The sequence below is a fragment of the Cebus imitator genome, unplaced genomic scaffold (genome assembly GCF_001604975.1).
Source record: "Cebus imitator isolate Cc_AM_T3 unplaced genomic scaffold, Cebus_imitator-1.0 Scaffold273, whole genome shotgun sequence".
Lineage (NCBI taxonomy): Eukaryota > Metazoa > Chordata > Mammalia > Primates > Cebidae > Cebus > Cebus imitator.
In genome coordinates, this window is record NW_016107588.1 from 942698 (window position 1) to 954430 (window position 11733).

The 11733-nt window shown below is 36.8% G+C and overlaps 1 protein-coding gene across 1 annotated transcript in view; it reads left to right on the plus strand.

Annotated features, from left to right (window-relative positions):
• Window positions 1-11733, plus strand: part of MTMR1 (myotubularin related protein 1) — a 72183-nt gene that overhangs the window by 23441 nt on the left and 37009 nt on the right. Inside the window, exon 3 of the mRNA XM_037728613.1 lies at window positions 4046-4121. Coding sequence (XP_037584541.1) covers window positions 4046-4121 — 76 coding nt within the window. The remainder of the gene's footprint in view (window positions 1-4045; window positions 4122-11733) is intronic.

Below are 11733 nucleotides of genomic sequence, written 5' to 3' on the forward strand. Positions count from 1 at the left end.
CATGATGTTTGTTTGCTTTTCATTTTTCTGCCCCAACACAAACACAGACTAGATACTGCATTTTAGGCCAAGGATGCTGTAGATGGCCTACACATTATTTCCTTAACTCCAAGGGGAAAAGTGTAATTTACAAAGTCATGAAAGGTGTGTTGACTTTTACATGGTTACTGTCTCCTTAAAAAAGAAATTCTGTCCTTTCACCTGTCTGTTTGCACGTGTTTCTCTTTCTCCTCTTTGCCTTTTCTTGTCCATGCACCTGGTGCTGTGCAGGAGATTCAGGAAGAACACAATGGCTACCCTTCTGAAGCTGAAGCTGATCAGGTGGCAAGTTCTACATGTTCATCTGTTTGTAGCTACAGATCATGTATTTAGAAGCCATTTCATACTAGACTTCTAGATAATAAGCAAAACTTTCCAGATGCTTCTACCGCAATAGCAGTGCCCTCCTGTCCAATTTAGTAGATTCCATATGACATTATTTGCAAAAATTGGTTTATCCAACATTTTGTGTCTTCTTGGTTTGCCCAGATAGGGTTATTGGTGGGGATAATAACCATCCATCACAGTAGGATTCTGCAGTACATTTACACAGACATAGAGGGGACAGATATATATGCCAAGGGTGCTCCTTGAGGGTGCACACTTTGCTTTCTTCAAATATGCATGATCTGTGCCCAACACAGTACCTGGTACCATGTAGATATCTGTGGAGTTGTTACATATATTAATCAGAATACAAAATTATTCATAGAGTATTCTGAAGTGCTTACTCTGCTCAGTACCTCTAGACCCTCTCTGGAGTCTTTTAAAGCTGCAGTACCAATGCTTATGTGAAACCAAAAGAAGAGCAGCTCTGGGGAAGCGTGGCATGCCCCAGGTGCTCAGCTGCACCATTGTCCACCATCATCCAGCCCCACCGTCCTTTGTTGACCCCGGAAGCAACTTGAAGAGCCCAGTTTGAAAGCCACTGCTTTTGGCATGCAACCATTATATAAACTATCCACCTGGTGGCTTGGATTCAGGCTGAGGAGAAAAGTAGTGAAGAGGTCAGGGTTGTTGGGTGGGCTGGAGCCCTCAGGGACAAATTCAGGGAGCTGGGAGACCTCAGCTGGACTTTCAGGGTCACTGGAACAAAGTTGGGAGGAGGTCATCAGAGGGAGTTCCCCAGTTGGGCAACACTGAGTCACAGCACCAAGAGGAATGGGTGTGTTTATGAGATCAAATTTAGTTTACAAGAATATTCCATCCTTTGATTGTGCTGAACATGGGTTGGATAAATCAAGGGTCAAATCATGTCCTGTGCAACCTCGTAGTTGCAGTAAAAGCTTAATGTAGCACAAGTGTGAGTCCCTTCTCCTAACAGCAGCTTAATAAACGGAATCTACTATACTCACCAAAGCAAACAAAAAACCTCCAAGCTTTTAAAACTCTTCTCCTTTTGAGTTTCTATGCTAAAGCTAAATGTGTTTCTTTTACAAAAGGGATCTCCTATGGGGAAATCTGAAGCAATTGGATCACTTCTTTGTTTTATTCCAACAATTGTTTTTTTTTTTTTTTTTTTTTTTTTTTTTTTTTTTTTTTTTTGTCATTTAGAAAGCATGTCCCAGATTTGTCCTTAGTGAGAGGTTTGTCTTGCTATGTCTCACTGACATATAAATGCACAGATGTTTCAAGCCAAAGTTACCATGACGATGGGAAGAGAAGAGAAATCCTTGATTTTCAACTTCTATCTTGAGAGCATTGTGCATTCTTAAAATGGTCCTGATCATCTCTGTCTCCTATATGCAACATTATTAGTAGTCCTGGATTGAGGACTTTAAAATATTTGATGTGGCTTTCTCTAAATAAAGGGAGTCATATCTTTCCTAAGCTCCTCCAGATTCAGTTGATTAAAGTAGCTTGCTTTAGTAATTATAATTTCAAAATAATCTGCTTCCATTTATTTTAACATATAAGAAACTTAAGTCTGTATAGTATGTGATAATATTTAGCCATTAAAATAGGCTTTAACAATGTGACATTTGAAGTAATTTAAAACTCTGATATTGATTAAAGTAGCTTTCTCATTTTGTGAAATGTTGTACAATTAGTCACTAGTTCAGGCATAAAGCAGACTTTCAAATTAAGGCTTCTATGATTGGGAATCTTTTAGTGTTTCTAAAACCAGACATTTATAAGTATACGTGTTAGTTTATGCTTTATTGCATAAAATATATTTACAAATCAGATGTGAGTAATAAAAATGAATCCATTAATGGTTCTCTACACCTCCCCCTTAATGTGTTAACTTCCAAAAATTTTTGGCTGAAAATGTCTTCAAAAACCAATCTGGACTAAAAATTGGAATTGAATTAACTGTTGGGAGGTAACAATGATTCCTGATCCATATTATTTTAACCATGCATCTTTTGATAAGGAGGAGGATGGACCATGTCATTTTGTGCCCTCCCAGTAGAACTGACATACCACTGACCAACATTCAACATTGAATTTGCTATTTATAGTTTGGCTTTTTTCCTTTTATAAAATTTGATGAGACTATTATGTGTAGTGTTTCTAAATTGACCTTTAAGTCCTTTAATAAAACATTGTGAAATATTGTTGTAACTACGAAAATAATTACTGTTTTGAATTTTCAATAATTTAGATTAGAATTATAAAACACATCCATTTAACAATATTTTGCTTTACAAAATGATGCTGAAAACAGTATTGTTCGACCTGTTTTCTGCTGAACGCTAGTGGCCTCTGATGTTAACAGGTGGAAAAAGCAGTCCCCAATCAACTAGGTATGAGAAATGCATTATACTCTAGCGCCCTCTTGCTGATTCAGTGTACGTTAACACACTAAAGATATCTCACTGAAAAAAGCAGCTGAACTTGTTTTGCTTGACCCAGCATTTCCCAAACTTTTTTTTCTTTAAGACCTATTCACATCTCTTGGAAAAGTAATGCTCTATGAAACACAGCTTTGAAATTGCTGGGGTTTTGATCACCTTATTCTTATTCATGACACATTATGTCGGAGATGCCAACGAGAAAGTGACTGGTTTCCTTGGCAGCATCTCACAGGGTGGCAATACCTTGGAATAGGTCCCGAGTTCAGACTTTGGTCCCTAGCTTTGTAGTTCAAGAACACCATTTTCTCACCTCCCCTGAATTATCTGGCACTATCCAACCAAGCTCGCAAGAGACTGGCTACTGGGCTACAGTGCCAATCTACTCATTTAAAAACGTGGGCATGTGTTTTTCTGGCCATCCAAGGTTATCCTCTTCCTAGCATCATGTAGCCAAGAAACCTAGTAAATCATTAGCAATTTTCTTGGTGAGTGTGATGTTATTGCCAAGTGGATTGTCTTGGGACATGCCTGATGAAAACACCCTGTTCCACAGTTGGGGTTGGAATACTCTTGCTTGCCAGAGGAGAGCACACTCCCTTGTAGCCCAGATCGGGTAAACACTGACAACTTCACTCTTCATGTCTCCAGTCATACACTTTGCACACGCAAAGTGCATGAGCACATACACACACACGTAGCTGGGCTGCAGTACCAAAGCCTAGGTCTTTCCTATTGTGTACTGTACCAAGACTATTCCCTGGTTATTTTCATGAGACTTCTGGCCTTCCCAAACTCTCTCATAGGCTGGGTCATTTCTACAGCTAGCTAAGCACCTGTATCTCATGTTGATTTTATTTGTATTAGTTTCATGCTCAGAAGGTAACCTTTTTCTGACCTTATTTGCAAATTCTAGAGACACCTTTTAATAGCTATCTGTGTAGTGATTACAGTATCTTTCTGTCATGTCAAGCCATTTATGTATTAATGCTTCCTAACTGTGAAATTTAAATATGTTGTAACAATTTGCTAGAATATGTAGCATGACGTCTTGTGATGCTGAGCTTTGAAATTGTCTTTTAAGGGGTTGGGTGCTTATATTTTGCACGCTTCTGTAGCCTTATAGTGACATCACAGAACACCAAAATTCTTCACAGGTACATAGAAAGTGAGATTTACTCCTATTTTTTTTTTTTTTTTTCTGCCAGGCTCTAAGGGATGGAAATAAGCTGGCACAGATGGAAGAGGCTCCACTTTTTCCAGGAGAATCAATTAAAGCCATTGGTAAGTCTTGTATGTACACTTTGCTTGTTGAGAACCATAAAATGAAATGGCACTTAATTTGCAAGTGGAGGCGACGTGTGTGCTAGAAACCAGCCAGACCAACTTAATTAGGGGACAAATGGACTAGATCTATTTATCCTTATTAGTATCATCATGACCTAAGAGATAGAAGACTGCAGAGGATCCTGTTAAATTCCAAGTCAGTATTTGATGGCATTCCCAACAGAGGAGGGCCCTGACTTTTCCTGATGAACTGAAACACTCATGTAATGCCTGTTCATTGCTTTGTTGGAATCCTTCAGTATGAGGAAAATTTATCAATAGGAGCTCTACATCATGTTTTAATAACAGTTTTGAGAACTAAGCAAAGAAATTTCAGTGGTCCCAAAAAGTACAATTTTGGTGCATGGCAAGGGCTTGTGTTGCCATCCTGGCTTTTAAAGGTGATGCCTTGAGGGCTCCCATACCCCTGCATGGTATATTGCCAGGCCTTTCAGGAAGTAGTTGATTGTGCCATGGGTGGATGGGAGGGGCAGCTGGGTGTGCGATCTTTTCATCTCATCACTTGGTTGGGTTGGATAGCCTGGTTTTCTAAACTGTTTCCTTCCTTCCTGGCTTTCTCCCAAAGAGGTGCACTTGGTCTCAGAGTGTAGTCATGTGTCAAGAATATTTGAGTAGTGGGGCTCTCCCGCCAGACTTCCAGTCAATTACTGCTGCTGAACATCCTAGTCTGTGTCTGTGTACCATGCTATCTTGTCCTTTGTTTTGAAATTCTTTATTTCCTTGGGTTCTGGGACTTCATTCTCTCCTGGCAGTCATCTGGCCTTTCTGATTTTTCCTTTTCTGGGTGTTCTTCTAGCTCTGCCCTCATACTGCTTTCTTAATGTTCTGTTTAAAATGCAGAGCTAATTATGTCACGCCCCTGCTTCTTTAGACAGTAAGCAACACAGATTCAGATTTAATATGTACAATTTGAAGAGATTGTTTTTCACTTTAGTTTTATTTGTCAGTGGGTCAAAGTTCAGAAAAGATTAGAGCTGATGTAGGTAATTGACAACTTTGCACATCAGATGCATATTTTCAATGAGCGGGGAGTGTTATAAAAGCTTGGATTGCAAACTCATATTTGTCATAGTAAGAAGAGAAGACTTCAGTGGTTTTAGCTGTGGTCCTAGTGCTCTTTCTCTCCCATTTTCTTTTCCTTTCACTCTGAAAACAGCTCAGAGAGAGAGAGAAACTCCTACCTGGCCCCACTCCAATTCCAGATATTGGAAATATCTTATAGTTAGACGTTAAGGACATCTGCAAATCCTTAAGTGGTGTAAGTGTGCTTTATGCTCCTCCAGTGGCTTGCAAAGGGTAAGTTAAATTGACCCCCTACTTTTAAATAAAATATATTCCTGGAGGCAATATATTAGAATAGGTCATTGTAAAGTACCTCCTCTGGAGTATTATTTCAGTTTGTCATTGTCAGAATGTGAAGAGTTTTGACACAGTATACACCTGAGAAACCATCATCACAGTCAAGGTAACAAACATATCCATCACCTCCCAGAAGTTTTCATTTCCTTATGCCCCTTTATAACCCCCACTTCCTCTGCCTTCCCCACCATCCCCAAGTACTATAGGCTAGTTTATATTTTCTAGTGTTTTATAGAAATATAATCATACAATATGTTCTTTCTTTGCCTAGCTTCTTCTAATCAAATAATTATTTTGATATTCATCCATATTGTGGTATGAGTTAACAGTCATTCCTTTTTATTGCGGAATAGAATTCCGTTATATGGCTCCATGACAGTTCGCTTATTCATTCATCTGGGTTGTTTCTACTGTTTGGCTATTACAAATAAAGCTGCTGTGAACATTAATGTACAAGTCTGTATGAACATATATTTCCTTTTCTCCTGAGTAAATACCTAATGGATGAAGTGGCTAGATCATATGACAGCTATACAGTCTCTTTAAAAAACTGCTAATGTCTTTTCCAAGTGATTGTACCAGTATACATTTCTACCAGCAGTATATGAGCATTCCAGTTTTTCCCTTCCAATTTGAATGCCTTTTATTTCTTTTTCTTACCTTATTACTCTTGATTCAACCTCCAGTATAATGTTAAAGAGAAGAGATGAGAGCGGACATTTTTGTCTTCTTTCTGATCTTGGGAAAACTCTCAGTCTTTCGTCATGAAGTATAATGTTAGCTGTAGGTTTTTACTGTGGATGCCCTTTATCATGTTGGGGGAGTTCCCTTCTATTCCTAGTTTGCTGTGAGTTTTCACCAGGAATTGATGTTAGATTTTGTCAAATGATCTTTCTGCATTGATTGATTTAATCATGATTTTTCTTCTTTAGCCTATAATATGGTAGATTACATCAATTAATTTTTGATTGTTAAATCAACCTTGCATTCCCAGGATACATTCAGCTTGTTTATTATGTATTATCCATTTTATAAATTGTTGGATTTGGTTTATTAAAAGTTTGTTTAGAAGTTTTACATCAGTATTTATTTATGAAAGATATTAGTCTGTAGTTTTCTTGTAATTGCTTTGTCAGGTTTTGGTATCAGATATGAATAGACACTTTTCAGAAGAAGACATACAGGCATCCAATAAGCATATAAAAAAAAAGCTCAGTATCACTGAGCATTAGAGAAATGAAAATCAAAATGAGATACCATCTCATACCAGTCAGAAATGGCTATTATCATATTAAAAAGTAAAAAAAACAAAACATGATGAGGTTGTGGAGAAGAGGCTTCATAGAGTGAATTGAGTATTATTCTCTCTTCATTAGTTTTCTGGAATAGCTTATTTCATACTTAAATATCTGGTAGAGTTTACCAGTGAAGCTGCCTGGACGTTGAGTTTTCTTTGTGGGAAGGTTTTTAACTACAAATTTAATTTATTTAGTAGCTATAGGACTGCTTAGGCTGTTGTTTTCTTTTGAGTAAGCTGTGGTAGTTTATGTCTTTCCAGGATTTTGTCCATTTAATCCAAGTTGTTAAATTATTGTCATAAAGTCATTTATCATATTTCCTTACTCTTTAATATCTGTAGAATTTAAAGAATATTCTTTAAAGAATATTAAAGAATTAAAATATCTGTAGTGACATTTTTCTCATTTCTGATATTGTTAATGTGCATACCTTTTTTGTTTTTCTCATCTGTCTGGCTACAGGTTTATTAATTTTATTGATCTTCTCGAAGAGTCAGCTTTTGGTTTTATTCTTTTTTTTTTTTTTTTTTTTTTTTGATTTCTACTCTGATCTTTATTATTTCCTATCTTCTGCTTGAGTTTAATTCACTCTTCTTTTCCTAGCTTTTGAGGTGGAAACTGTGATCATTTATTTGAGATTTTTGTTATTTTCTAGTATAGGCATTTAGATTTTCCATCCACTGCTACTTTAGTAGCATCTCACCAATTATGACTTTGTGTTTTTATTTTCATTCAGATCAAAATGCTTTTGAATTCCCCTTTTGATTTCTTCTTTGACCCTTGGGTTATTTAGGAATATGTTGTTTAATTTCCACATATTTGTGAATTTCCCAAATTTTCTTCTATTATTGAGTTCTAGTTTCATTCCTTTGTGTTCAGAAAACATACTATTTACATTTTAAATATTTTTATATTTATCAAGGCTCAGATTATGGCTCAGAATATGCTCTGTCTCAGTAAATGTTCTATGTGAAGTTGAAAAGAATGTTTTCTGCTGTTGTTGAGTAGACTGTTCTATAAATGTCAATTAGGTTTTGTCGATAGTGTTGTTCAAATCTTTTGTGTTCTTACCCATTTTCTTTCTATCTCTATCAATTATGAGAGAAAGAGGCTTTGAAATCTCTGACCGTAATGGTATATGCGTCAGTTTTCTCCTTGCTGTTCTATTAGTTTTGTTTCATGTATTTTGAAGCTGTTATTAGATACATAAATGATTAGGATTCTTACGTCCTTATGACGATTTGACCTCTTTATTATCATGAAGTGACCTTCTTTATTCTTGGTAATATTCTTTGTTCTGAAATCTACTTTGTCTGATATTATTTTAGACCTTACAGCTTTTTAAAAATTTTGCTAACATGATATACCTATTTTCATCTTTTGAATTTGAAACTACTTTTGTCTTTATATTTAAGGTGGTTTTCTTTCAGGCCACATATAGTTGGTTCCTTCTTTTGTCTCCAAACTGACAATCTCTGCCTTCTAATTGGGGTGTTTAGAACATTTACATTTTATGTAATTATTAGCATAATTAGGTTTAAATCCACTATCTTGATAATTGATTTTTCTTAGTCTCTTTTATTCTTTGTTCTTTTTTTCCTCTTTTTATGGTTGAATTGAGTACTTTTGTTTTAAACTTTTATTTTAGGTTCCAGGGGTACATATAGATAAACTCGTGTCATGGTGGTTTGTTGTACAGATTATTTTATTTTTATTTATTTATTAATTTATTTATTATTATTATTTTTTCTCCCCCGCCCCTGTACAGATTATTTTATTACCCAGATATTAGGCCTAGAACCCAGTAGATATTTTTTCTGGTCCTCTCCCTCCTCCCACCTTCACCTTCAAGTAGGCCCCATTGTCTGTTGTTCCCTTGTTCGTGTCAATGTGTTCTCAGCTCCCACCTATAAGTGAGAACATACGGTATTTGGTTTTCTGTTCCTGTGTTAGCTTGCTAAGGATGATGGCCTCCAGCTCCATCTATGTCCCAAAGGACATGATCTCATTCTTTTTTATGGCTGCAAGTATACCATGGTGTGTATGTACCACATTTTATTCATCCAGTCTGCCATTGATGGGCATTTAGGTCAATTCCATGGCTTTGGTATTATGAATAGTGCTGCAGTGGACATACGCATGTGTGTGTCTTTATGGTAGAAGAATTTATATTCTTTTGGGTATATACCTAGTAATAGGATTGCTGGATCAAATGGTAGTTCTGTTTTTAGCTCTTTGAGGAATCACCACATTGCTTTCCACAATGGTTGAACGAATTTACACTCTTACCAACAGTGTGTAAGCGTTCCCTTTTCTCCGCAACCTCATCATGTTTTTTTTTACTTTTTAATTTGATGATAGCCATTCTGACTGGTGTGAGATGGTATCTCATTTTGATTTTCATTTCTCTAATGTTCAGTGATACTGAGCTTTTTTTTATATGCTTATTGGCTGCATGTATGTCTTCTTTTGAAAAGTGTCTATTCATGTCCTTCACCCACTTTTTAATGGGGTTGTTTTCTTGTAAATTTGTTAAGTTCCTTATAGATGCTGAATATTAGACCTTTGTCAGATGCATAGTTTGCAAATATTTTCTCCCATTCTGTAAGTTGTTTAATTTGTTGATAGTTTCTTTTGTTGTACAGAAGCTCTTTAGTTTCATTAGATTCAATTTGTCATTTTTTTCCTTTTATTATGATTGCTTTTGGCATCTTTGTCATGAAATCTTTGCCAGTTCTTATGTCCAGAATGGTACTGCCTAGGTTGTCTTCCAGGGTTTTTATAGATCTGGGTTTTACATTTAAGTGTCTAATCCATCTTGAGTTGATTTTTGTATGTGGTGTAAGAAAGGGGCCCAGTTTCAGTCATCTGCATATAGCTAGCCAATTATCCCAGCATCATTTGTTGAGTAGAAAGTTCTTTCCCTATTGCTTGTTTTTGTCAGCTTTGTTGATGGTTAGAGGGTTATACGTGTGTACTCTTATTTCTGGACTCTGTTTAGTTCCAGTTGTCTATGTGTGTCTGTTTTTATACCAGTACCGTGCTGTTTTGGCTACTATAGCCCTGTAGTATAGTTTGAAGTCTGGTAACATGATGCCTCTAGCATTGTTCTTTTTGTTTAGGATTGCCTTGGCTATTCAGGCCCTTTTTTGTTCCATATTAATTTTTAAGTAGTTTTTTCTAGTTCTGGGAAGTATGTCATTGGTAGTTTGATAGGAATAGCACTGAATCTATAAATTGCTTTGGGGAGTATGGCCATTTTCACAATATTGATTTTTCCTATCCATAAGCATGGAATGTTTCTATTTGTTTATGTTTCTATTTGTTTATGTCATCTCTAATTTCTCCGAGCAGTATTTTCTAATTCTCATTGTACAGATCTTTCACCTCCCCGGGTAGCTGTATTCCTAGGTCTTTTATTCTTTTTGTGGCTATTGTGTTCCTAATTTGGCTCTTGACTTGGCTGTTGTTGTTGTATAGGAATGCTAATGATTTTTGTATGTTGATTTTGTGTCCTGAAACTTTATCAAAGTTGTTTATCAGCTGAAGGAGCTTTGGGTCGAGACTATGCGGTTTTTACTTTTTAGAATTCCATTTCATCCCCTGTGCTTGCATGTTAGCTAGTTAATTTTGTTATGTAACTAGTTATTTTACATCGTATGTCTACCTTCAAGTGAATGCATGCTGCTTCATATACAGGATAAGAACCTTACAATGGTATACTCCCATTTGTCCCCTCCCAGCCTTTATGCTGTTGTTATCATACATTTTACTTTTACATATGTTACAAACCCCACAATATATAGTTTTTGTTTTTGTTTAAACAGTTATCTTTTAAGGATAATGATAATAATGCCTTAGTATCCTACAGAAGCACTTGCCAGTCCGTTCCCTGCCAACTTCTCTGGCCTCATGTTCCATTGTCCTCACTGCACCCATTGATCTAGGCATACTAACCTCTAACAGCTTACCACTGTGCCCTTCCTCTCTTACTTCTCTTACTTGCCCTACCTACTTTCCTACTGAGTTAAGTTGATCCTTTTCTGAGCTTTTGTTATAATACTTTGTGTCCACATTGTTATTTTAGCTTTTGTCAGCCTCTAGTACAGGGGTCCAGAACCCACGGGCAGGATCAGCACTGTTCCATGGGCTGTTAGAAATGGGGCTACACAGCAGGAGGTGAGCAGCAGGCTAGCAAGCATTACCGCCTGGGCTCCATCTCCTGTCAGATCAGCAGTGGCATTAGATTGTCATTGGAGCGCTAACCCTATTGTGAATTGCACATGTGAGGAATCTAGGTTGTATGCTGTTTATGTGGGTCTAATGCCTGATTATCTGAGGTGAAACAGTTTCATCCTGAAACCATCCTCCAACCCCTTCCCTGGTCTGTGGAAAAGTTGTCTTCCATGAAACCAGTCCCTGGTGCCAAAAAGGTTGGGGACCTCTGATCTAGTATGATGGCGATTTTTCTGTGTGGTATCTCTCACAGGTGGTGGGCTGCTCCTGGACAAGAACTGTTTCCAATTATACCCAGAATCCCAGCAATAGAAGGCTCTCAGTACATGAGGAGTTATAGAAAAGTTAAATCAAAATATTTTGAGAATTTGGTTCAATGACGTTAATGCCTTTTGTTGTCTCACTTGGAGTCATGTATAGCTATGCCTATTCTTGTCATTCCAGTGGAATGGCACTTTGGGAGAACATGAAGATGTATCTTTGTGATAGGTGTGAGCTTCTTAACACTAACAGGAATTAAATATGTCATGTACTTAATAGATATTAACAAAAAATTAAAACTGATGAGAAAGCTGATAAGGAATTTGAAACAAGTCTTTTTCTGCTTCATTGACATGCTTCTAGTTTTTGTCTTCTGTAAAAACAGTTTCCTTTGG